The 27,938-nt window shown below is 39.4% G+C and overlaps 1 protein-coding gene across 1 annotated transcript in view; it reads left to right on the plus strand.

Annotated features, from left to right (window-relative positions):
- TENM2 (teneurin transmembrane protein 2) overlaps window positions 1-27,938 on the plus strand; it is a 722,842-nt gene that overhangs the window by 574,285 nt on the left and 120,619 nt on the right. Inside the window, exons 10-12 of the mRNA XM_067566613.1 lie at window positions 8,256-8,451; window positions 11,714-11,815; window positions 23,276-23,470. Coding sequence (XP_067422714.1) covers window positions 8,256-8,451; window positions 11,714-11,815; window positions 23,276-23,470 — 493 coding nt within the window. The remainder of the gene's footprint in view (window positions 1-8,255; window positions 8,452-11,713; window positions 11,816-23,275; window positions 23,471-27,938) is intronic.

Genomic DNA, 27,938 nt, shown 5'->3' on the forward strand with positions numbered 1-27,938 from the left:
CCACTGATATTATGGGAATTACACCAGTGAAAAAAATAGTGGGATATTAGAAACAGGCCCACTATCTCAGAGTAACATACCATAGATAATTAAATGCTCTAAAAACAGAGGCAGAGTCACCACAGGCCTGATTCTCCCCTCAAGTCAGTGAGGTTATATAGACCCTGAGCTAGTATAAGTGAGAGGATTTTCAGGCCCAGGCAATCTGCACAAGTGTCTTACTTTTGTTGCTTTGACTTGATGGAAAAAATCAGTTCGCAGTTTTCTATACCACCACCATTAGCCAATGTTGTGGGTTTTCATGGATATTTGTGTCACTGTGGGGTTAATTTTAATCTTTTTCATAGAATCATAGAAGATTAGGGAAGGAAGGGACCTCAGGAGGTCATCTAGTCCAACCCCCTGCTCAAAGCAGGACCAACTCCAACTAAATCATCCCAATGACTGTACCCAGGTTTCTTCCATCACTTGGTCACTAGGTAGTGCTTGCAGATTTGCATTTTCCCTTCCATTTATGGAGTTAAGTCTGGTGCTTTTCTTGCATTTCTTACAAGCAACTTCAGTGAAAACTCATCAGTCCCTCATTTTTATGCTGACCCCATAACACAGAGCTATGAGCACTCAATAAAAATAATTGTTAACAAACTTAGAAAAAATATAAGCGACTATTTCTTCAGAGGCTGTGTAGTGAGAATTTGGAATTCACGGCTGTAGAAATCACCGCTGAGGTTTGATTTAAATAGCTGGATAATTTTGGCCTGATCCAAGGCCCATTAAAGTCAATGGAAAGATTCCCATTTACTTTGATGAGGTTTGGCTCAGACTCGTTATGAGCAACAATATATTTTGTAGTTATGCATGCCAAGAAAAAAAAAGCTCCCATTCTTCAGGGAATGAGCGAAAGCACAAATAGCTACCAATTTCAGGAAGGGATTGTTTCACTCATGAACAGCCTGGCTCCTGAAAATTAGCTCTTAGTACAAAGATTTTTACCTTAAACTTAGAAAGCTTAACTTGACGTTTGAGCTCTGGAGAGCAAGTGCAGAGATCTAAGAATCTCTCTTGGGAATGCCCCGTTTGACATTCCTAGACTCTTAGCCCCAATTTGCAAAGAAGTTACATTTTTTCATTTGCCAAAGCAGATTGGAGTTACACAGATTTATATATGGTTACATTACATGATTTTAGTTGCAAACCCAGAGGCAGTTACAAACTGCAGACACACTCTGAAGATTATGCAGTCATTCCATGGCTATAAAACTAGGGGTCAGGAACGATGCAGGCTACTACATTCAGGGGATTACGACCACCATATTTACATAATCCAAGAGCAAATGGCCCTGTGGTTGTCTAACCACCATCCTCAACTGTGGTGGCCTATGTTGAAATGCATCCTGACTTCCCCCTATGCAGCTACTCTACATATAACAAGAAATTCTTAGATCTTCCAGAAGCAGGAAGCCTGCAAAACAATCAGCAGGTCTGTTAGACTGCCAGGAAGTAAAGCCCAGCCGACAGAAAACAAATAGTAGGGGTCAGTGGTCAGATTTCCACATGATGAAAGATGAACATCGGGGTGCCTATGAGGGCAGCTACTTTGGGAGAGTCCAGAGCATTGCTGCCCCATTCTCTCCTATTCTTGGACATCTCCTTGTAGGATGGGAAGTGACCAAGGAGAATGAGTTCCAAGACAGGGGCTCTTTTCTGAGACAGCCTTGCCATTGGCCCTGGGCAGTTCAGTCCCATGACTTGACAGCAAAAGAATCCCATTTGAAATGAACTACATCAATAGAGTAAGAATGAAATGTGGTTAGTCAAAATCATTCAGCATTTTAAGTGATTATTACCACCTCTTTTAATTCTGCCAAGAAATGAACAGGGAGTCAGTGCAGACACTAAGCTAGGGTGTCATGTGCTCACAGTGACCTGCCCTTCTCAGGAGCAATCAAAGTTCTAGGGGGATTTCAAGGGTAGCCTTAGTAAGAGTGAATTATAATTGTCTGGCTAGGAGGTGACAAAGGCATGGACGACTATTGCAATACCCTATTAGAGAGGAATTGACAGTTTATTAATTCAAGCTGAATTTTACGTGTTACTGCCTGGCAATCAAGTGCGTCTAAGGTTGTAGATTTCAATAGAGACTATGACCAGATGGAATCCCCGTCCTATTCTCTCAACACAGCACCGAAATACCAAATCCAAAACTCCTATCCTTTATTGTTATCTTAAATAATAAAAAATAGCAACCCCATAAATCTCAGCCTAAGCTTCCTTCTGAGCATGGTTTCTACCTACAGTACCTTTCTTTCCCAGTTCTCTAGTTAGCACTGCCTGAGAAGAGACTCCAGCCCTTCTTTAACCCTTGACGGAGTTAACAAAATCCACCTGCTTGATCATCAGAAATTACTTTCCATCTCCATGCAGGGCTCTAGCATCAAACAATAGGATGACTCATCCTCACATCCTTATGCAGGTTCCTAAATCCTACCAGCCTGTTACAGAGAAAAGTGATTTTAGGGAAAAGAATAGAGCCTGCTGCACATTTGAACTGTAGAAGAGTAGCCTTGTTCTGAATCCTGAAAGGAGCAAAGATTTCTGTATTAATGAAAATAATCTGAATTTGACACCAGATGATGTGCTAAAATTGTACTTTAAAATCCTTGTTACAGCAAGTTAAGGACTTGAGCAGTAAAAGCAGTGAACAAGTTCACTTGACAGTTCATCACTGATCGGTGCTGATATGTCAAGCCAAGTAAAATCCTTTGTGGGAACAAGTCAATAATCAGCAAATTAGGTACATGATTACCCTGAGACAACAAGATGCAGTTCTTGTCTGAGAGCCCTGCTGAGATTTAACCTTCTCAGTATTACTGTTTAGCAAATATTCCAAATGCCTAGTTTAGTCAGTCAAACTGATGTAGCTGTAAAGCCATCCAGAAACAGCTTGGTGTAGTACTGTGGATAGGGAATGGAGCTCTGGAGGGGGAGCACACAGGCAGAAATGCAGGTTGTGTGACAAGTGAGCTAGAAATAAAAGCACTTACTATATTTTCAAGTAAGATTTTTCCAGAATATGTAGTGATACAGCCAGCTAACAAAATGTTCACAACCCCCTGAAAAAGTGACCTTTAAATGGTGGAAAGGAAATGGATAAAAAGCTGCACAGATCATATTTAGAGAATAAATGATAAATCTCTTAGATTAAGCACGTATATGCTGGTTATATAGTGAGCCAAGCAAACACTGATACTGCTGCTCATCTGCAGACTATTCCAGATGACAGCATGAAAAAGTAAATGTATAGAAATACCATTAGGAATGCTTGTCCAAAGCAATTCACCAGAGCACATTACACCCCTTTCCAATGGAGTATCTTATTTGCAAAAATCTCTCTCCTGCCTGGGTGAGTAAACCACTCATGGTTTCCATTAGAAGTAGGACTAACTGGAAATAATTTGAATGGTGGGGCAGCCATGTTGTTCTCTTGCTTCATAAATGCCATTGATATTTTCATATTTTCGATGTTCCCAGCAGTCACAAATCAGAATATCATTTTCATCAGTTCATTCTCAGTTATATGTCAGGCATTGCTCCGCCTTATGCTGTTTACATTATGTCACACTGAATCATTTACATTCAAATGTTAAAGCACACTGTTTGATTGGCTGTCAGCTTGGATATCAGATGGCTGGTGGGTGGGTATTTTAATGCATAATCAACAAATTGGATGTTTATGAAGTACTAATTTTAAAACACTTTGCCAACAAGTTTCTTCCCCCTAACACATGGTGTTCAGAGCTTGTTTGTACTGAGTAGATATTATGAAGTTACAGCATGAGGGTGAGCTCTCATCACAATATCTAAATCTATATGTGGACTTCGAACACTTGAGATGTTCATGAGTTTTTTACTACATGTTTTGCTACAGCCCATATTAAAAGAGGGGCTATTTGAAAAATTTTGGTTTATGTCCTGATTTCAAACACCCCTGGGGTTTGGTTTGATTTGGACCCATCTGTAATTTGGAAGTGCAACCAGGTGTTAGGCTTTAGGACACTATGTGTGGAGTTGCAAAGCTGTTTTGCTGACTCACTGGCTGCCAGAGCTGCTGGGTCTCATTAGTTATTCTCAGAAGTATAAACAGGGGTGTAAGATTCGCTTAAAGGAAATGTAGGAACAACTTGCTCAGGTAGAACTCAGGCTAACAGTGAGGTTTGTCAGTACAGACATGCTTCAGGAATTTATTGCGTAGGGTAAAAAGAACAGCAAACCCAAGGAAAAGGTAAATTTGCACAATTAACCCATTGTATTGAAAGTGGGCTGAAAATCTCAGCTTTTTACAGGAGGCCTGATCTATATAAAGCACTCCTCTCAGGTCTGTAAAATCAAACCACAGATCAAGCACAGGTGCTCTCTTAGATTTTCTGGTGCTTTTTGTTTCTGAACAGTCTTTTGTCATTTCTGATTGCAAATCCATCCTAAGCCATGAATCATAGAGGAGTATAAAAAGAGAAGACAAACTTTCAAACCTCTATAAAGGTTCCATTTGAGTTGTAAGTAGTGATTTTGTTGCAATTCTTAATACATCTGAGCTAGTATCATCCCTAGCATTCTGTGTTCATTGTGTGAGTAGAAACCGGCACAGTTTCTTCCTGATGAAGAGAGGTGCATTTATTTTTCTTACTGCATGTGGCCCATGTCTCACACTTTTATCTGTCTATAGGTTGTTTTAGGGCAAGTGTAACATTTTTAACAGAACAATGTGTAAAAACAATTAGTAGATCAGAGGATCAACAGAGCAGTGAGATGCAAAATAATGACCTACCTGGGCATGTGGTGAAGCAGAGCCAAGCCTTGGGATATTCTTGATGGCCTCTTTCCTTGGCCAATCAAGACTAGACACATTGTGCTGGAATGTGTTTGTTAATGTCTGTACAGCACTTGGCAGCTGTAAAGATATACAGATATGTATTAGCTCTTGTTTTGACTTCTGTAGAGAGAGTCATGTGGAAAGTCCACACTCAGCCAGAGTAAACCCTATCCAGACCAGGTTTTTCCGTGACACACGAATAAGAGAGTACACAGAGTCCCTTCCCTCTCTTTTATGTCTGCAGGGTCGGGAAGGAGAAGGGGACATGCCCAGCATACTCTGTGTACTTCTTGGGGTTTGTGCTGGAGGTGTGCTCCACCTAGGATGTCTTCAACAGGCATTCTACCTCCCTCCTACCCCCACCTTAGTGCTGGCCATTTCCGGATGGGATTGAGACTTGCTGTGAGTGAGCTTCCACGAGTGTTACCCATGCTGTACCTGTACTGGAATTTTAATATCATGGCCGTCGACTGTGGATCTTTCCTGAGCTTTAATTTATCTTAATCAGAAATTTTAAGGCAGAATAATGCCAGTCTATTTAATGTTGTTCTGGATAAAATTGTAATGATATGGACAAGCCTGCAAAAGGATCTGCCCTCATTAGGTCACACCCATGATCACCGGAGGAGACTGGAATCCTGCGGCTAAAGTTGCTTCAAGCCCTTTTAGCTCTTGCATGCTGTTCTTCTTCGATCCCACCAACCACTGAGCCTGCCCTGCCATCTGAGGTAGAATCAGCATCAGACATTGGGGAGGCAGAGGAGCCTGCCAGCATGAGCAGAGCAGAGCAGCATGTTGCCAATGAGAAATGTCAGCTTTTATTGCTACATTCTTCCATGTCGACCGTCAGTGAGCAAACCTTCCAAAGAACAATAAATTTTTTCCAAGCTCGTTGCCCCACTAATAACATTTTCCAAGAGCGTAGCGAGTCCATCTTTAACCTCTGACTGCTGGCAGGTAGGTTTTGATAACATTTCCAAAGGTCGCTGATTTAATGGCCTGATTTACAAACAGGTTTGACACCATTTATGCTCTGAAAGTTACTGACATATCAGAATTGTCTAAATCCCTGCTATGCGTTGGCTTATCCCTAAAGCCACTAATTTAGCTGAATTATTTTTCCTAATATGTGCCATGTAAAATAGGTTTGGGTGGAAAGCAGTCAGATATTTAGTCAGTCACTTCTTGCTATTCCACTCCTCCCTCCTCCTTTCCCCCAAAAAATGCATTACAGAGAGGAAAGATGGACTACGACTCTAGAAGGCTGGGATTCAGGTCCCTGCTCTATCACAGAGTTCTTTTGAGATCATGGGCAAGTCACTTAGTCTCTCTGTGCCTATGTTTCCCATCAATACAGTGGGGATAATAGCACTTTCCTACCTAACAGGACGGTTGTGTAGATAAATACAGTAAATGTGTGAAGTACTCAGATACCTTGGCAATGGGGGTACCTTTAGACACAGAAGTTGTCAGACACTACTACCCCATCTTCAATGCACTTGAAAACAGGCATGTACATACCATGACACTACTAATCCCATAGTCTTGAAGGCTTAAATTTCTTCCTCTCTTACAGAAAGGAATATATATTATTATTATATTTTAATTTATTTTCAGTAATTCAGTATTAAGTAATGGAATTCAGTCTGCAGGGCACAAGTCCTGTGCAGGACAAGTGACATGTTTAGAGTCCAGGTCTGTAGTTATTTTTTAAACAAAAAACAAAAGCAGAGTGAGTGTTTCTTTTCTTTGAGCTATCATCAGCCTGGGCTGTATGTGCTAGTGATAACAGAGGGAAATGCAATAACACTCTTGGCAGGCAAGCAAATACTATTACTGTATTTTATTGAACACATATGTCTTGCTTTAGACACATCTATCTATCTCGATCTAGTGCTAGATAGATAAATGTGTCTAAAACAAGACATGTTTTCATAAGGGACTTGTTATATAGCTATAAAAACATTAGCTGTATTGGTTTTGGTGTATTTCTTAAGGACTTTCTCATATAGCAGTTGTGGGGGCTAGTGAGTTGAGCGGAGCATCAGCCTGGGACTTCTAGAATCACAGAAGTTAAAGATAGAAAAAGTCTATTAGGTCATCTAGTCCACCTGCCAGTCTATGCAGAATTATTCCCTGTTGGAGATTTAACTAGTGTTTCTTCCAATCTTGTTTTAAATATACCAAGCAATGGAGTTTCCCTTGTGAGATTAATACACAGCCTAATAGAAGATTTTCCTGACACTCCTGTTAAATGTTCTTATTCTTAATTTCATCTCAATACTAGTAGCACTACTCCTCTATGCAAAACAATTCCTCCCTTTGCTCAGTGTTTTTACTTTGTGGATTGTTACATGACCCACCTGTACTGGAGCTTATCTAAGCTTGACATCCTCAGTCTTTCCTCATAAATCAGTTCCACCAACCCCCTTATATCTGTTGTTCTTTTCTGAACTACTTCCAGTTTGTCAGCAATTTTCAAGTAATGAGGTCCCCAAAACTGAACACACCCTTCCAGGTATAGTTGCAACAGAGCAGACCAATACTTCCTTGTTCTGTGAGGTGATGCTTCTGCAATAAAAACTTCAATCAGATACAGAGCAAGGTACCTTACATTAGGCAAAAACAATGAGGTTTTTCCATATTCACAATGAGAAGACTTTCATTCATTAATACCCGAGATGGCATGTCTGAGATTTCTGTGTACTATGACAGTAGGAGACTGCTGTAGGTGATTGCTTTGGAATGGGTGAGTTACTTCTGAAATGAGATTTCCTGATTTTAGAATTTATATAAGAACCTAAGACTTGCTATGAAGGATCAGATCATTAATCCAGTGCATCCTGAATCTTGCCTCTAACAGTGGTGAATACCTGATGCTTCAGCAGGTAAAAAAATCTCCATAATGTGCTTGGCCATCTGAACAGTAGGGGATAGTTGGTTCCTGACCTCTTTGAACCATATTCTTACACCCTATAGCATGAGATCTTATTAAAGTTTGTCTGTGTCTGCTGTACATACTGTCATTGATCTAAAATCTATTCTGGTTTTTTGGGTTTTTTTTTTTTTTTAAATGAGAACAGACAAGGTAACTAATTTGCAACTTTCTTCAAAAGTTCAGACTTTGGAGGACTTTTACCTAAACACTTGCCAGTAGTTCAATAGAGTGCAGACGCTTAATTCTGTCTATATCACAGACAGATAGAGTCATAGTTTGCTACCAGACCTGTAATGAACAAGGAAAGGTTAGCTTAAATTGTTACACTCTCCAAAAAAGGGCTGTAGGGAAGGGCATTTGGAGAAATATTGGCAAGACATTGTGCCAGATTTTGATCTGTAACATCACTCTAAATTCAGGTCTCTCTATTTCTGTTTTACCATACAGTATGATTTCATGGAGCGTTTGGATGGGAAAGAGAAATGGAGTGTGGTGGAGTCTCCCCGGGAGCGTCGAAGTATCCAGACCCTGGTTCAGAATGAAGCTGTGTTTGTTCAATACTTGGATGTGGGTTTGTGGCACCTGGCGTTTTACAATGATGGCAAGGACAAAGAAGTGGTCTCATTTAATACAGTTATCTTGGGTAAGTATGCCTGCACGTTAAGCATTTTTCCATCTGTTTGGTTATCTTTATTAAGTATGGAGGCTTTCTATCTGCTTTCTCCTTTTGTGCATATTTTGCTATAATCCAATAATATTTGATTTGTATTGAGAGTAGGTAACAGAGAGAGGGAAATTTTTCTAGAGGTGAGTTGTGGATACTTTTGAGCTGTCTATGTTGAAGGCTGAAATCTGTGATTCTGTTAATATTTAGTTGTCTTTCAAAAAGAAAATGAATGTACCCAGAGGCTTTATGATAGACAAATCTTATAACTACAAATATGAATAATAATGGTGTCTGGCTGTTCCTGCAAAGCTGCGTTCTGATTGGCTGTTTGGAGATTTTTGATGTTGTCACCCCTAACTCCCAGCAGTGTGTAGCTGAAACTTTATCATTGAAATTCTCACTGAAACCTTACAGGGACTTAGGTGGTGTCACAGTCACAGAGTGAGCTGTGCTTTAAATTCCTGTTAGTTCCCCTTGAATGCATCCGGTCAGGTGACAGTTTTACTACCTTCCCTCCTCTCTGGGTGCGCTCACACTACTCTATCACCCTTAGACGGGATCTGTGGGCTGCATCCTCCTGTTTATCAGCCACGCAAACCTACTGGGCCCAACTGGGCTTGGCACGTATAAGCCCTTTTCCTCTGGGACCTGTGACCAGTGAACTGATTAAAGTGACTCAAAAACTGCTTCTAAAAAACAAAGCATTATGTATGCACCCAAAGTCATATAACACGCAGAACAAAGGGTAAAACCAATAAAGGCCTATACGCATATTGCCCTTAATCTAAATCTTAACCCTTCCTTTCAAACTTTGGTAAATTCCATTCAGCCCGGTTATCACCATATCTGGGGTGCAGGAGAGAGCCAGTTTTCTGCAGTTTCTGTGTCCTTCTCAGTGTCTATCTGTCAGAGACTCCCCCCTCAGCCATTGCTGAAAGCCCACTCATTCCTGCCTTGCCTATCATCTTCAAGGTGTTCATATCCTCTTTGATCATAGGGCTAGGGCTAGGCCTAGGCAAAGAAAACTGTTGCCAGCCTGGTTGAAGCCAGGCAGTTTCGTTCCCCAATTAATAGCTTCCCCCATTGTTCCGTTAACAAGCCTTATCTTTATCAGTGTTTCATTTCTGTTTGCTTCACCCATAACAGCCTCCTTGATTTAACTCCTCATAGTCCAGTAGGGTAATATCAAGCAGGTAAACTGAGAGATAAAATATGATATTTATAAAAAATAATACACATAACTCCTCTTTTTGCATAAATGGGAGCATACCTACTGATTGCTAACACCCCAAAAGAAAGAGGAGGTGAAAGTATGTTAGCCAACCATCTCCTTGCCAGCCCCTCCCCAAAACCTCGGAGAGTGGGCCAATTGAAAGATATGAGGATGGAAGGCAGAGGGCCATCACCCTATGCCCGGAGACTAAGATTATGGGAGAAGTTTGAGGCTTTATGAAGAGGGACACTCAAGGGCAGAGGGAATTCTATCTTAGACAGGCAACTGAAAACTAAAACCAGGCCAAACTCCCGAGTCTTTATCAAAGGGTGTGTTGAAGTTGGTTGAAGTGCTTGGGGAACCTTGCTGAATGTCACTGTCACAGCGACACCTGAAACCACAAGTGAGTTTCCCTGGTTTAGGGAAAGATTTTCACAGCCTACAGTTTGCTCATTTCTTCTCTGCTGACTAAGGAATTAGGAAGCAGCATTGCTGGGCTTTGTAAGTCTTGTGTAAATCCTATTCCGCTAGGAGGAGAGGGACCACGAGCCATAAACTCAAGGGTGAAGTTATAAAATGGTGAAAATAGGGGGAGACATTTTCGGTGATTGAAGGATCAACATTAAAAAGACAAGGGCACTGTGGGCCTGATTCTCCTGTCAGTTACCTTGATTTTACATTGGTATAATCCACCAAATTCACTCAGGTGAGTCCTGATTAACACTGGGATGAAAGGATAGTCCAACCTTGAATCTTTTGATTTAGAAGTAGTTCTTTTTGTTAAGCTGCAATGTGAGGTGTGAATAATGATTTTCCCTTCATAATCCACAAATGGCTTTATAAGTGTCTTTGTGGGTGTGTGTGTATGCACATGCATGCACACACCCACATACATATAGAATGTTTTCTCCAACTCCAAATGGCATGGAACCCTTCCCGCATAGCTCCCTTAGTGGTTTGGTACACTCCACCCACCCATCTTGCAAAAATGGCTCCTTGAGATGTGATAAGCTGTTTGTTTTGGAGTTGCCTGGTCTGGACTATAGCTTAGAAGAAAGTCAAAGGTAATAGGTCTAATAGTCAGGTAGACATCTTGATAGAATTATGATAGTAATCAGACTGAAATGCAGAGAAAAGTACAGTATTTTATCTAGTTCAGAGGTTCTTCCGCTTATATCTGTTATCAGAACTTTCACCATCGAGAGGCACTGAGAGAGCTGAAAGCCTCTTTGATACAAAACGAGAGAGAGAATATCAGGCAAGATGACAGCCATACACCACACTAAATATACGATACCTTTGAACACAGGGGAAGTACTTTCCTGTGCTGTGGAGCAAAAGAAAAGACTCCTTCCGTAGTCCAGTATCCTCTTTAGAAGACAATGAAATGACATTTTTTTTATGTCTCGCACATTTTGGTTTTTGTTTTCACCATTAATATGAATACTATCCAGTGGCCTTAGCTGATGGTTATTGGTTAACTTTCACTTTGTGGTCCATGTCTGTGTCTGAATTCTTTACTTTACTTCAAATTTGTTTTCTATTCAGAATCCTGCAGCATGACATTAGCCTAGAAAGCAAATGAAGTTTTTTTGTGAACTCTGACTCTCAAAGAATCAGTGTGTGACCTTGAGCAGGTTACTAGATCTCCCTGTGTCTCAGCTTCCCTATTTGTGAAATGATGTTGATACTTGCCTATGTCAGGTGAAGTCTGTTATAATCACTGTTAGGTAGTATTTTAATTCTCGTGGGTGGAAGACAAAATCAACAAAAGAAAAATAAAACCAAAATATTTTTTTAAAAAAACCCAGAACAAAACCATATTTTGAAGTAGTTTTTTTAATCCAGTAATATTGAGTAAACATAAGGTTCAGAAATATTAATATTTAGCATTGTTTTAAAAATGACCTGACGTTGTCAAGTTGAATGCAAAACATTAGTGTGCACTGAATATACATACAACAATAGCTTTTTCTGCAGCCAAGAACAGGAACAACTTATGTGTCTTTGATGCCTTTCTTTCAGATTCAGTGCAGGATTGTCCACGTAATTGTCATGGGAACGGCGAGTGTGTATCTGGAGTCTGCCACTGTTTTCCAGGATTCCATGGTGCTGATTGTGCTAAAGGTACCATTAACCCTATGTTAATAATTATTCCACAATGTGTGTTAGGCTATGACAGGGGAGCGGATCTACAGAACACGCTAGTTACATGGATCCTGGTGAGATCCAAGAAGTATATATAATATATATATATATACATACACACACATGCACACACACTCCTTTGTCTTAGATTTGTCAGAGTTATAGCAGTTGGCCAAGTGAAAATAATGCTGCATTGCTGATGAACCTGGATAAGCTAGCTAGTTTCTGTGCCAAGGCATGTATGAAAGAAGAATTTACAAAAAAAGAAATATCTTTATTTCCAGTAAAAGCAGCTGAATTACCATCAATGCTTTCCAATAATCATTGATTTACCTATAATGGAAGACTGAGCATCTTCTTTATTTGTACATTTTATATATTCTTTGTGGGCTAAACATGTTTCTAATTCATAAAGGTTTTTTATTTCTTTTTTTTTTTAAAACCTTTTTAAACTGTAATACTTACAGGACATTCAGAGAAGTATAAAAATAACCCTACCCTAGAGACTTATTTTAATGAATTAACACTAAGATGTCCAGTGTCATAATTTCCAAAGGCTAATCACAAATACAAAGCACATCCATTGGTGGATGGTATTGGGATATTATGTAATAAATGCTTCTAGCCAATTTTGCATAGGTATTTTTAAGGGATAATGTTTCTGATAAACGTATTAAGATACAAAAAGTAAATTACAAATCATCTTGAGGGTCTCACAGACACAAAAAAAGCCAGAAAATTGATGGTAAAGGAAGATACTCTTGGCTTAGGCTAGCTACTGCAATAGAGAGCAATACAACATTGTGTCTGCTGTAAATGCATATTGACACTGGTGCACATTTGTTTGTTGTCAATCTGTGGGAAAAAGCGTGTGCAGTAACTGCGTGCTTGACTGCTACTCTTTAGATATCATTATCTTGGCCATTAAACTTCTCATGTGCATTCTGCAGCAATAATGCCATATGTACAAAGCCACTTTTTGTGTAGTGTTCTTATATAATCTGCTTTAATGCTGTGCTCCAAATTTATGCCAGAAAACACAGTTTATTCAGGCTGCATCAAACTAACAGCCATATTCTGGGACACTTGTCAAACAGTTATATGGCAGTAAACCTGCTCAATCAATACATAAGGCCCTCTCCTTGTTTATTCCTTCCCTTGTCTTCCATGTAGTGTGTCTTTCCCCTTTCAAAAGCACAAGAATAATAGTAACGTCCGTGAATTCTGGGAAGCCCTTAATTTCTTTCCCTCTTTGTTAATGCTTATAGTTAAACACCATGGACTATATTTTTAGGGGCATGTAAAAGGACAAAATGTGTATGCATGCAAACTTCACATGTTCATGTGCAAATAGATAGCTGCACATCCAATTACTAGTCTGGAACAGACTAACAACTGTGGGGTTATGCATATATATGCCTTTTAATATCTCCATTTGTTTTGTGTGGATTTTTCTGTCTACTGCAGTGGATACTGTATGCGACAGCTGTTTGAGAGGGCAGAAATTAACATTAGGATTCTATGTATGGCTAATCTTAAAATAATAATCTGATGTATTTATGTAAATCAGTTTTAATGAAGGTAGCCTTAAGATATTAGTTCGGTTTGTTGATAATAAATTTTTTTCAAATGGATTTTAATTTCTGAATTCCCAAACACCATACAATTCAATGTCTCCAGTTGTCCATAGAAATCTTTAGAGTCACGGCCAATGCAGATAAAGTGTGAATTGGGGGTTCCTTGAACAGCTGTTGGAGTTTGAGTCATGCACTAATACAACAGCCTAACAGCTTTGCATAGAGTGAAACTCACCTCTCTTGCAGAGGGCCAATGCAAGGACCTTTGCACTACCTAACCCCTCTCAGGGGGAGTGCAAGTGGAGTGACTGCCAAAGAGTTCCTGAACACTCCATATGTGCCATGGAAAGGGTCATCACATCATCCACACATAGTCTGTGGTGGAAGGCCACCATGGAGTGGGTTTGAGGAGGGACTCAGACCCCCCTTTGTGTGGATTCAGTGGCCCCAGTACTGCGTGTGACTGCCATGCAAGAATCGCAACTGCCATAGCCCTAGCCCCATCTTAGCATGAAGGTGGGTTTTACCTCCCCAATACTTAGACTTTATATGAATGGACTGGATTTCACCCATAATGGATAAAATCCATTATGGGTCTAATCCTGACATTTATACTCAGTCCTCACTCAGGCAAAATTCCCTTTTTAAATCAGTGGAAGTTTAGCCTGACTAAGCCTTCATTTACCACATGAACATTTAACATTTTATATTTTAATCTCAAGTGATTTAAGCACCACAGAAAAATAAAAGTTTATGACTCAGAGGATGATTCAGTGGGTGTGTTTCTGTCTTCAAAAAATGTGTCTGCTTTAAAGCAGTGCAGAAGTGGCCATAAATTGAACAGCATTAGCAGTAACTTCATAAGTATAAATATGTCCATAGGTGTTAGCCATAAAAGTGCCCAATGACAAAGAGACAAAATAGCATTAAGGAGGAATTAGAGGTATATGCAGTTTGTCGAGCCATGATTATATTACCTTGACACTGTGTTACATTTGTTCTTTGTGTTCAGTTGTATTTTTCCAAAATTTCCATGACACCCCTTGGGAGGTACTAAACACATCTTGTTCCTCACCTTGACAACCCCTAAAGCTTTTTCTTGTTCTTGATATCTAATACTGGTGTAGCTTTCAGTTGGCCAGTATCCCTTGCTAAGTCAATAGGTAGGCATGATTGCTACTGCCCTGCTTTTTGAGATTTGCAGTATTTATTGTTAAAACACAGAACTGATCTAGGATCTTGGGAGTGGGTCAAACTAACTGTAATTTATTTTATTCTCACAATGTTTTGAAGGGCATGCAAATTCTCTCTCCTCAGGAAATAAAAGGGTAACCAAGCCGCCGTCATACTGTTTTGCAAATCTGCTGATACTCATACATCTTTGAATTGTACTTTCTAAGATGAACTTAGAGATTGCATTATAAAATTGTTTAGCTAAACTCAGAAGGTGACATTCTTACCAGACTTATACCCAATGCAACCATACACAGGTTTCAGTTACCATAGTGATGAGCATGGTATAAACATCTACATACATGTAAGGTTGCAGAATTTGACCTGAACTGTTTGAGAGGTGATGGCTGGCATTCTTGATTTGTGAAGAAAAATTAAGAGTCAACTAGTGATAACTCCTGACAGTTGCCTTTAAGTTGGCATTTAGCAGATAAATTTGATTTATTATGCAATATAATAAGCAATTTGTTTGGATTAATATCTTGATCTAAAATGCTCTTTTTAAAACCAGCAATGTATAGCATTTTCCATCAGTTGCTTCTCCTGTCTGGCTGTAATAGCTCTCAGTTATTTATTCTCAGTTTTTTCCTATTCTTCTTGTGTTGCTTCTTCATTATTTTATTTCCATTCTGTTTGTTTTTGGCTTGCTGGCAAAGGACGGCACCACTTTAATAAGTATAAATACAAGGGTAGGTTTTTTTTAATAATTTTTTTCATTTTGAGCTCTTCATTTTATTGTGTTTAAAATAATTATTAAGCCCATATAAAATTGTAGTATATCTCTTTTCTTTATTTTAAAGCATTTGGTATTTCTAATGGTTGCCTTTAATAAGATGGAAGCTCTTATCATTACCACTCATTCTATATTGCATGTGTGCTTTTGACCTGCTGTATAAACACTTAACAAGTTAGATGATAAATTACTGGGTAAACAAGTAGCTACTAACTACTGGAAATGACAACCCCTGCTGTCTACAGTTGTCATTGAAGACAAACAGTGGTAATATTACAAAACATAAACTGTTTTAATTAGAGGCTGGTGAAACCATTTTGGCATTCTCTGAACCTGGGGTTATTCAGAGACTTGTAGGCAGAGCAAGGATTCTCCTTTGTGCAAATAACAAGCCCCATGCCAACAAGTAGGTTGCCTGCCACTGTCTTCCTAATCTAACACCCAGAATGCTCCCGTTGAAAAGAAACTACATGGGAGGGATTGCAGTCTGAAATACTTGAAGGTGAAAGTGCACCTTGCTGATTTATTGATCACTCACTTCATTTCTACACTGTATGTCAGACAGGGGCCATCTCTTTTATCTATGGTGAGTGAGTGCTCTCCTGCTTGTGCTAATGAATTGCCCTTCTTAACTTTTCCTTTGTACAGGATTAATGGAAAAGATACTCATCTTCTTAATTTAGTCTGAAATTATAGGGGGTGAATATAGAACAGATGCACTAAAGACCCTAGCACATTCAAGGGACGTGGATAGGGTGTGACAGAAAAGCCCTGCCTGTCTGGCTGATGCACCTTTATTCTGTTTTCAGTCAGTGAGGGAGAAATGTTTAGTCTGTGTATAATGCTACTCCATTCACTGCATGTGGTGTGTTGTTCAGCTGAACCACTTCAAACTGGTACATTACAAAACAGGAGTCAGAGAGAAAAAGGAGGTGACCAGCAGTGAAATGCAGTTTGTGGGATCAGTGGAGCTAGAACAGGAAAGAGGCCAGACAGTAAGGAGAGCAGGAAAGATGGTGGAAGGAAAGCAAAGTGACAAGAGGGGAGAGGGAGGAAAGGGGAACAGGTCATCAACAAAAACTTGACTGCCAAATATGTTCCACAAGCTCACAGCTCAAGAAACTTTTAAACACGTGGAATGTATTTGTCAGTGGTACTATTTTCTTTTTAAATGCTGTATTCATCATTAGCAGCCCACATATATCCCACAACCAAGGTACTAGGCTGACAACATTCAGTGTATTCAACTTTCTTCCTAGCATTTCTTCTTAAGTATGCTAGTTACAACTGCAGAACAAATAAATTGACATGCAGCTCAGCTTGATGGTTACGGTGGTCACTGATGTCTGTCAGCTATTCCATCGGCTTTGTGAAATGAGTTGGTGGCCTTAATCCAGTTCCTAATGGACAGGTGTCCCCACCATGAAATCAAGCATCATAATTAGTAATCTAAACAGGCGCCAAGAACTAAACTCATTCTTAGGGGTGATCACTCCAAAACAGGGCTAAGGCACACAGCCTGTCAGTAGCAGAGCAAGGCCTAGAACCCAGAAGTTCTGATGCCCAATCCTCAGAACTCACCCCGAAACACATGGATTGTATGAAGATTAAAGGTTAAAACAGAGGACTGGAAAGTCAGGACATCTAAGTTCTATCTATAGCTCTACTGTTGACTCCTTGTGTGACTTAAGAAAAGTCACTCAGCTCTCTGCACTTCAGTTTATTACTCTTCAAGAACACACAGCTACCTCTGCCATAGCTCACAGGGCCATTGTGAGCATTTATTAATGTTTGTAAGGCATGATATATATGGGGTAAGTATTGTTATGACACATGTGAACAGATTATGCTGTAGCCCATGTAAAAAAGACCTTTTAGAAGCCTCCCATCCCTGCAGGGCTAGGAATTGTGTTTTTGGAAAGGGATGATTACCAGCTTCCAAATGGGACCCAGCAACTGCTTGTGAGGGTCTGAGATAAGACTTTAAAGTGACTATAATTTAGGCAGACAAAAACTATTTTAGATAATTTTTAAGAAGTTTCTGTGATCTTCCCTGAACTTTGAGTTTTCATATGTGAATGCTTTTTAGTTATCCATTGCTAGGGGCTGATATTAGTGATTATTAATTGTATTACTAGTCCTGTACCAGGACCCCACTGAGCTAGGTGCTGTACGAGCACAGCTCAAAAAGATAATCTCTGCTCCCAAAGAGCTTGCAATCAAAGATTTCTTATTGGTTTGTAATGATTAGTCCCTGCACACAGTGTGCAATATTCCACCCGGTAATGGATACACACTCATCTTTGTGAGATTGGTATTTACATTATATCTGTAAGCAAAGTAGCCATCTAATGGAGTTAGATAATTCATAGGGCAGTGCTGGAAGGGAAAGCAAAAGCTTTCACTCTGACACCTAAGTCACACTGACAATAATAATGAGAAAAATGATGACCTCTTTGATAAATTTTGTCTAAAGCAAAAGCTTCCTGAGCATTCAGAAGGATGTAAATATTCATTATGTAATTAATGCTGCTCAGTCACTTCTTTAAAAATCCTAGAATTTTTTTGTAGAGTAGCTTAAGTACTTATCGATTGAAAACTTTTATAACACTCAAAATGGAGGCATCCCCATATCTCTACAGGTATTTTAAATGAATTGAATTAATCATAGGCTTAAAAGTCTCTAGCGATCTTCGTTAGCTTCTCTGGGTTTAATTAAAACATCTGTGCGCTTTTAATTTATCGATTCATCCAACTCATATGTCATGTTTTTAACACACCCCAGCATGCTCTGCATCATTTTTAACCCAATTTCCACTTAACTAAAGCAATTAAATTCACCCCGGATTAATTAAAGCATCCATACTTTAGTGCTTAAGTCAGCGTGTGCTGCTTTCCCCACATGGTTTCTGAATGTCAGAGATTTGACACACCTGATGAGTTTTTTGTCCTTCTGGAAATTCTTCTGTGAATCCCTTTCTTGCTTACTAATGTGCAGTTTGACACAACTAGAATAGGGAACTTGGTAAGCCTCAAGTTTGGACCACAGAACTAAAGACTTGTAGATCAAGGTTGTTGTGCATGACCATGCATTTTGAGTCTCTGTGCATACCTTTTACCAGAGCCCTGTCTGATTCCCACATCCAGGCATCAAGCATACAGTACTATCAGAACTTCTAGTATGTTTGTGTGTGCTCCAGATTCAATCTTAGGTAACACCATGTTCATATTTGATTAACAGTGACAGTAAAGCATTTTGCCTAACAAGACCAAAGTTTGAGGTTTTGTCTATCTCCTGCAGCAGCTGATGATATTCCTACAACTAAAAGAGATGAAGCATTCCTTAAACTTCCTTAGGTGTTAGTGAGACCGGAAAGCTCTAAATCTTGAACTGGTATCTTAGTGGATAAGTACTTTTCAACTGTTATGGGCCAAATCTTGATCTGAGTGTTTATTTCAGTTCAGGATGTAGTGTACAAAAGTTGCTTAAAGTCACTTTTGCATTTCCCTGAACCTGGCTTGATCTGTGCCAATAGACTCCTAAGCATAAGTATGAGCAGCCTTGAAATAGTGCTGTTTGCCAGAAGCCCTAAGGAACCCTTACAGCAACTAGCAATTTCCAGGGCATAAGGACAACTCAGCCATTCCCCTCATTTCCTGGCCATGTATTCTTCATCACGTGGATGAAATAGCTGGGGAAGGAGGTGTCTTGGAGCCACTCTATCAAAGGCTCCACCTATGCTGTGGAGGATTCCCTAGCGGACCGTTTTAGGGCAGCTTTGTTTCGGGGGAGCAGCACAAAGATAACCTAGTACAGCCCGGGATCTGGCCTTATATCTTATTTTAAATTTTCACCTCTACACACATAGCTAAGATAAAGCTCTTGGTCTAGTTAGGTGTCAAAATGTGCACCTGGTTGATTAGAAAGGGTCTGACCAGAATTCAGGAGAGCCTGTTTTGTCAGACAAAACCGCGCGCTCCTGACGTCCCCATACCTGGAACATTGATTTCTGTGATTTTTAGCAAGAACTAGACCTAGCAAAACCACCCACCTTTGTACCACCTTTTTATCAATTTAAAATGTAAAGCCAACATTTTCAAACCTGAGTGCCTGAAGTCAGGTTCCTAAATAAAAGTGGGCTGAGGCCTTGTGAGTTTGTACTGATTTCAGTGGGATTAGTGGGTGCTGAGCCCTTTTGAAAAGGAGATTACTTATATTCAGGAGTCTAAATAAGATTTAGAAGGCTAACGTTAGGCACCCAGGTTTGGTCTAAATCGAAATTACGTAAGGCTTTTATGATTGTAGGACTAAATTTAGCCCTAGCATAAACCAAGTATAACTCCATTAGCTACATAGAAGTTTCACCTGCATATGTTAGGGCAGAATTTGCCCACTAGGATATATACAGCAATGAACTAGCATGTGCAGTTGAAATGTTGCACATGGGTCACTCAGGGAAAAACCAAGGAGGATACAGGTAGTAGGACCTTACTGTAATGTTATTTTGCAGATATGTGAAATAGGCTGTTGTAGGTGACCTATTTCACATAAATCTTTCCAGCAGTGAGACTTTATTTCCAGTTGTTTGATGCTGAGAATGAAATGGTTGATCTCAACTTAGTTTCTTTTGAACGATAATCCATCTCTCTCTCACATAATGTGCATGCACACACTAAACATGCATACTATCTCAGTAGCAGCAGCTTAATCTCTGTTAAGAGAAAGTCCTGGTTTGAGTTATTACAGAGGCTGAATTAATTATCCCCTAGAGAAAGTGTTCCCAGAAGGTCAGCTTTGAAATTATTGGTAAGAAGTTCACACTACATCTGTTTCCACTATAATTCCCAGTGGTCAGTGAAATAATAAAGAACTTCATTTCTAATTTGCCAGTTCTGTACTTTATATATCACATAAACACATAACTAGGAAATTGTGCAGGTTTGTCCAAACAGCATACAAGTATTGCCCTACTACTGGGAATGCAGAATTTTTTGAGAGAAATAAAGCACTGAGTGTTAATGAGATAATACTGAGGTTCTGAAAAAAAAATTCTGCTGTCTCTATATTCTATGTTACAGAATGACATATACTTCACATTTACATTAGCTATTTAGAGGAGCTATGAGGGAGTTAAAAAAAGAAAATCTGGGCTCCCATTAAATGTTTTTTACATTTGGAAGTTACATGGGGAAGATAATTTTCACATTAAGGACCAAGAGGAAATGGAGTTTGGGTATAGATACATAACCCTTTTGTTTGTTTGTTTGTTTGCTTTCATATTTTAACCTCCCTCCCCCAAACAAACAAACAAAAATACCTAGCTACACACTGTAATGCTAGTTTGGCTGACAAACTGCAAACGTTGTGGCAAACCTAGCCTACTACAGATGAACTCCTCCCACACTTCAGGGATGGGAGAATGATGGGGTGATGTTATGTCTGCAAGCCCAGGCACACACAACTTTTTGTTTTGTTTTGTAGACTAAAATGTGGTTGGCTCACCTGAGCTAAATTTGGATTTTGTAAATATATATTTAGTTGCTGGACCCCAGCAAAAATTAGATGCTTACGTTTTATTCAAAGTCACTAGACCAAATTTTCAACTGGCCACATGCGTTCACATTTGTGCATGCCATTCATTGTTTGATCTCCCAATCATTGTTTGATCTCCCAACTTCTCAGTCTAGGCGTACAAATACCTTAGTGCATGTACAGAACTTCTCTGCACACAGTGATGTAGGTGCACAAACTTGCATGCATATTTTTGAGGTTGTAAAATCAGAGGCTCCATCTGAGCACATTGTCCATGATATATATCCTTCTGTGACAATTTGTATGTGAACAGCTGTAATTTTTAAAAGATAGTAGACTAGATTATGTCTTGAGCTCTCTTCCAGCCTCTAGGAGAAATTCTACTGAAGTACAATTACTGAAATTCCTTTGAAGCATTTAGCATGGTCAGTTCAATAAAAATTAATAAAAAAATAAAAATTTACTTTTTGGGAGTTGGAGAAACCAGACTTACTTCCCCGCCCACATTGGGACCTTCAAAGATATAACTCCAACACTATCTTCATTGCTTTGAGACATGGACCTGTACATTTCAGGAAGATGTGAAAACATACCATTCATAAGGTTGTATAGCTGCCTTTTATATTTATGTATGTGCTACATTGTATGTCTTAAAGTTGTGGCTTGGGTTATGCGTCATTGAAACCAGTGGGTGTAACAATGGGATAAATGTTAAAAGCATTTGAGCTTCTGTATGGACCAGGTAGACACAATACCAGCCTCCAACCACAACACAGGCACATGTCATTGCCCAAAACAAATGTAGATGCAAGGCATATGTTGGCAGAGGGGGGATTCTCTGGCTATTGTTTAGTGAAGGTTTGTGTTTCTGGGGGAGAGAAGCAGAGAAGGAAGTCAGCAAGGAAGCACCAAACACAAAGACAGAAGCGTTGATAGTGTGGCCCTGAGGAATAGGTCTGAAAGAGAGCATTAGGCAGAATGCTGGTTAGAAAGGGACTTGGAGCTGTGAGCAAGAAACTGTCTCCTGATGTTTGAATCCTGCCGTGTTCAGAGACACCATGTACACTCTTTGTAAATAAATAAGACTGCATCACACACACGTGGCTCTGTCATCAAGTCTGCCTTCTAAGGGTAACAACCTACCCGGCCTGGAATATTGGCTAACTACTAGGATCAAAAGGAGTAGCATTAATAGTGGTGTGAATATATTCTTTCTAATCAATCCTTTCATTGTTAAAAAGATATAGATTATTGCAAAATAAGGGCTCAGTCCTGCCACCCTTCTTCATGGGATCAAAGGGACAATGCAAAGGAGTAACGGCTGCAGATTTAGGTACCCAATGTATAATGCAGAAATAGCTGAAGTGAACTTATTTCGTCATGCTCCATCGATATTTCAGTGCTTCCTGATGGTTCAAGTTAAGGGGAAAATAATAGTAATAACCTAATAAAAATAAAGGCCTTTTTAAAAAATAGAATGTAGCTCTTGGGCACCAGTATTTTTTACATTGTAGAACTTAGCGTTGCTGTCCAGACACAGTGAAGAGTGGGAGAAGGAGGAAACATTCTCATATCTTTCAACAGATCTACTGCCACCAAACAATATCAGGCAAAGTAATGCATCTTCTCTCCTTCTTAAGACCCTCTCTGTCTGTCATCCATGTTTTCTCCATTTCTGCGGCTGGTAATCATCCAGTCTTTGGCAGGCACTTCAGTTCATATAGTTGGCATTTGCACTGTTCATTCTTTCTCGGTCCCAGCCTTTCTCCTGGTGGCAGGATGAAGGTGCTGCAGATGAAACCCTGAATTATTGCTTTGTCCAAGATGCCCTAAGTTATGGAATAAAAATGATGAGGTTTTGGCTCATTCAGAAACATCATGTAAGAAAAAAAATTGGCCAAGCTAGTGTTGTATAGCAGCATGAAATGGGATTGACTTTGAATGCACCATTAGAGCCTTACTCTGCTCTCAGTTACATTGTAAAGCAGGAATTACTCAGGTATAAAACCAGTGTGACATCAGATTCAAATCCATTCATTTTGACTTGTTACTGATTTATAATCATTCCAGACTTCTCCATGGTTCCGAATATTAAGTCATCAATAATCTGTAATGAATAGCAGCTATATACTGAGTATGGACAGCATATGTGTGTGCTTGTATTTATTATCTACAGATAATTAATCATATCCATACTTTGAGTAATCAGAAACTGAATTACTACAGGCTGACTTAGCATTTTCCATTAAAATATCACCTTTACATTTATCAATCAGTAGCTTAGCAGTTTATTTTTAATGCACTTTTATGGACTTTCATACATGACTCAGTGTGCTCTCTCTCTATCTCATTCAATTTTCCAGCTGCCTGCCCAGTTCTGTGCAGTGGTAATGGACAATATTCCAAAGGAACCTGTTTGTGCTACAGTGGTTGGAAAGGGCCAGAATGTGATGTACCCATCAGCCAGTGTATTGATCCCTCTTGTGGAGGTCATGGTTCTTGTGTTGAAGGAAACTGTGTCTGCTCTGTCGGCTACAAAGGAGAAAACTGTGAGGAAGGTAAATGATACAGTACAAATTCTGTCTGTGCTTTGAACCTGTCTTGTGGTTTATGGGGCTAAAGGGAAGGGAGGGCAGGAAACAGGAGAAAATACTATGATAATACTGTAGTGTAAAACTGCTATAACAGAGAGCACTGAGGGGGAGGATTTCAGAAATTTGGTATCTCCAATTTCACAGGCCTGTGAAACTTATAATTACATTTTTGATCTCCCATGTAGTTAAGGTCCTTATTATTCCACATTGTGGTAGAATTGTCTGCCACAGGTAAATCTGAGTGATTCTTTTGACAAAGAGTCAAGATAATTCTTTTCTTTCTTTTTTTAATGGATTATATTTATTGAACATTTAAAAAAATGTAAAATGCTGAACCAAACAAAAGAGAAAGGTGGTCTAGAAAATGGCATAATTGAAAACCGACAAAAGGCAAACATTTTAGTCATAATTAATGCAGAAAGAGAGGAGCTGGATTTAGAAGACTGCAGGTATCCATGTCACTTGAGGCATCATGTAGGGTAAATCACTCTTGTTACAGACAATCTCATAGAATTAAAGAAAAGTAGATGGTACATAGAAAAGACACCAATTTAATGAATGCTAAAAAGCTCCTTGTATTAAAAATTTAAGTAGCCGCAGTTTCTCTAGAGACAAAAATGAGGGGGTTTAACAAAATGGCCTCACCAAATATGGTCATAGATCAAGCCCAGCAGTGTTTGTTCCTCGTCTCTTCTGTTGGAACCTACCGCAAGATACATTGGAGAACTGTCTCTTTTTAATGTTGTTTTAAAAGGGAATTTAGTGCTCCAGAGGGTTCCTAGGTAGGCATCTCCGTAGTCCTCTGCTTAGCCTCACAACAGGGCAGTGGTAGTTCCATACCATCTGGACCTGCCAGTGTTTCTCAACTCTTGGATTGCGATGGTCAGTCTGTGACCATATGGATTCAATCCTTGGATCTCTACTGATTCTATACTGATCACATTCTAACTGTGTTGTAGGAGTCTGTCCGCTCGGAACTAGTTTGAGAGCACCAGCTCATCTCATTGGCTAGTAAATAGCTCTTCTCTCATCGAAGAACATGGATGGAGAAAATACAGAGTTTCCCTGCCCAGTACCACTATGTTTCAGTCCTATTCTGGAGAGATCAGATCCTCCATTAACATAAGTGAATGGAACATTTGTCAATTACTTCGCTGGAAGCAGGTGGACGCCCCTATTGTTAGCCTCACTATTAGACTGCCAACACTGGGTTAATTACAGCCAACTACTATAGAGTGTTTTCCTGTTACCTTCTCCCAGGAATGGTTTACAGCAGTGGGTATGCAGTCAACCAAGGGTATGCATACTGCTGAAGGTACACAGGAGTCTTCCAGAGAGTACATCACCTCATCTAGATCATTATTTTTCAACCTGGGGGGTTGAGAGTCCCAGAGAGGTCATGGGATGGGTTTGGGGGGGTTGCAAGTACAGGGCCAGCATTAGAGGGTGGCAAGCAGGGCATTTGCCTAGGAACCCATGCGACAGGGGGCCATGCGAAGCTAAGTGATGTTCTTTAGCACCGGGCGGCGGGGCTTGGGCTTCAGATTCCTGAAAGAGGTACAGTAGTCTGGAAAGATTAAGAACCGCTGGTGTACAGCACCCACAGGGATTAAGGATCTAATAAAAAAAACACTGAAGTCAGTGGAGATCTTTCCATGATCTTTGGATCATGACAAAGTGCTCAATTTATTAATGTCCTTGCCAGCTCCCAAAAAGGAAAATTCACAGTTCAGCTGGCAGGAGGTGATTAGAGGGGATGCTTACAACATTGCACACTAAAATGCAAAAATATATCTAGCATTTTCATGGAATTGCATAGAAATCAGCAATGGAGAAGACTGATTAAATGGCATCCCTCTGCATCCATCCCATTCTAGGGTGCAGGGATGTTCCCTTTCTAGTTTAAAATTGGTTATGGGATTCCACCTCATCCCCTGTTAAAATGCTGTGGTAGATTCAAAATAATAACCTAAAGATGTCAGCATTAGGAGGGCTTTTAGCCTAAATTTACCTGTCTTTCATTTAACCCTATTAATTCCACTTTGTGCCACACTAAACAATTCCTCTCCTACCTTGATTTTTATAATCTTGTAGACAGTTATGCCCAATCCTATGTTCTTTAGTTATCATTTAGCCAGGTTATACATATTAATTAATTGTATCTGTCCTCATGACACTCAACTCAATTTTTGTTGCTTTTCTTCAGATTCCCTCCAATTTCTCTGCATCTTTCTGCTACGGAGGTTTCCAGAGCAGAACACAGCATTCTAGGTGCCATTTCACCCAAATACATATTGGAGTGTTCTAGGAATTCCATAAACGTTTGCCATTAATTAAATTCTATAGCAATTATAAATTGTAACCTTAAAAGTCTGCAGTATAAGAAATTATAGTAGGGTGGTAGCATCACTATAATTAAGGTGAGGATAACTTATTGTTTAGAGTACTTCAGAAAATCGGCTGTTAAAATCCACATATATACTCAGATTGCCTCATGAGGATTCAGAGTAAGGTTAGTGATCCAAATTTGAGGCCCTTTAAGCAAAAGCTGCCAGAGATACAGCTCCCCTAAAAAATCTTGTGACTTCAACATTTTATGGTACTTACAGTATTTGGATAAGGGGGCAGGAGGAGGTAGGACTGGAGCTGAGTGTACAGACCACCCCAGAATTGCCAGATGCTACCATCCCTTGACCCTTGTTCTAGGGATTCTGTATGGAACATCATCTCTACCAAGTAGAGCATTCCCATGTATGCTACTGTATTGTTACAAATCCTCAGAGCAAGAGTAGATTTATTGTGCTTCTCTGTTTGCACAAGCAACATAATATAGCACAGAAATGAGATGTTTATGATTCCTTTGGTTGAGAGACACCTTTCTCCATATCATAGTGTGATCTGTGGCGACTTGCACCGATCTGTGCAGTTATCCCTAACACAGTGAAGGCAGTTGGAGTACATGTACTTACTTTACTTACTTACTTAGTCATTCCTCTTATCTGCTTATGATAGGGCAGCCCTGGTAAACATACAGTATATTCGCAGTGGCTCTTGCCAGCTCCAAAGGGCTGAGTTAAGGACAACATTAAAGGGACAATAACATGAAAAGAAAGGTTAAAATAACCTTTTGCATACATCATTTGGCAAATAAAATAAAAATTCCATAGCAATGACGTTGCTGCTTCAAAATCCTTTCCCTTCTGTAAATATTTTACACATTAATTCAGGAACTATTGAATAAAGGATGGAATATGAAGTGGTTTCTCGACATTTTAATCACTTATCCAGTCTTATTTAAATTTTCTAAATGAATTAACTGCGCAATGGAACAAGTAAACATACTTGATTTTATATTAAAGTATGAAATCCCGTCTATTGATTTCTGTTTCTGAAAAAGAATGGGTCAGTTTGATTCATAGACCATTGTCCTACTGGGAAATGGAATTAGCAATTGTGGGTCAGCATTTTATTTATTCCAGTTAGCTTTTTATTTCTGGTATTCATCATAGTCATATCATTCAAACAATTTACCTGAAATGGCAATGGCACCAGAATCAATATTTGCAATCCACAATTTTTGCTGCATAAACACTCCTGCTCTATTAACAAATTTGCACATGAAAATGAAATGGCATATTTGTCAGCTTTCATTCAATATGGTTTGGGGAGAGACAAGTGAAATTGACAAATTAGGTTAAGTTAACAGTGTTTTTCTTGTCAGCTTCATGGTTGAGTCATTCTTCAATGACATTAACTTCATAAGTGTAATTCATGATTCTTTGGAGGTTTATAGCACATATTGTTCGGAAAACTCCTTGACCTCCTTTTTTGTCCTTAGGGATATAAATTGCATTCTCTACCCTTTTAGTCAAATCTACAGAGGGCCCAACACTAAATGAGTTCTAATGATCTAAGATGCCAAGGGGCTGTGGGTTCTAAGTCTCATGTACTTAGCTGCTAAAGCACACTGTCCTTTGTTTAAACACCACAGACTCCATTTCTAATCCTTATTAAATAAATAACCCCCTCCTGAAGATGTGGGGCCAGAACCTCAGCTGGTGTAAATCAGTTTAGCTCTGCTGAAGTGAACAAAGTTCTGCCAGTTTACACCAGCTAAGGATCTGGTCCTAGATATCAACCCTAAAAGCATTGTATAAAATTGGAACAAGATTTGAAACCAAAGTAATCGCTGCTCCTTTTAAAGTCTGAATGCTGTTACTCAGCCAGATGATGGATTTTAAATAGCTGTAAAATGTATTTATCTAGAACAATAGACAGAGAGGTTTAGCACAAGTTATTCTATAAAATAAGTATGCATGTGTGAGGAGAGGGAGTGATGACAGGCTTATTCTGAGGTAATAAATCTCAATGGCTTTTCCTCTGCCTGCGTACTATAATTCAGGAGAGTGGAAAGATGGCTAATTCATCTGTA

The sequence above is a fragment of the Emydura macquarii genome, unplaced genomic scaffold (genome assembly GCF_026122565.2).
Source record: "Emydura macquarii macquarii isolate MOO-44397 ecotype Brisbane River unplaced genomic scaffold, CSIRO-AGI_Emac_v2 contig_2768, whole genome shotgun sequence".
NCBI classification, from domain to species: Eukaryota; Metazoa; Chordata; order Testudines; family Chelidae; genus Emydura; species Emydura macquarii.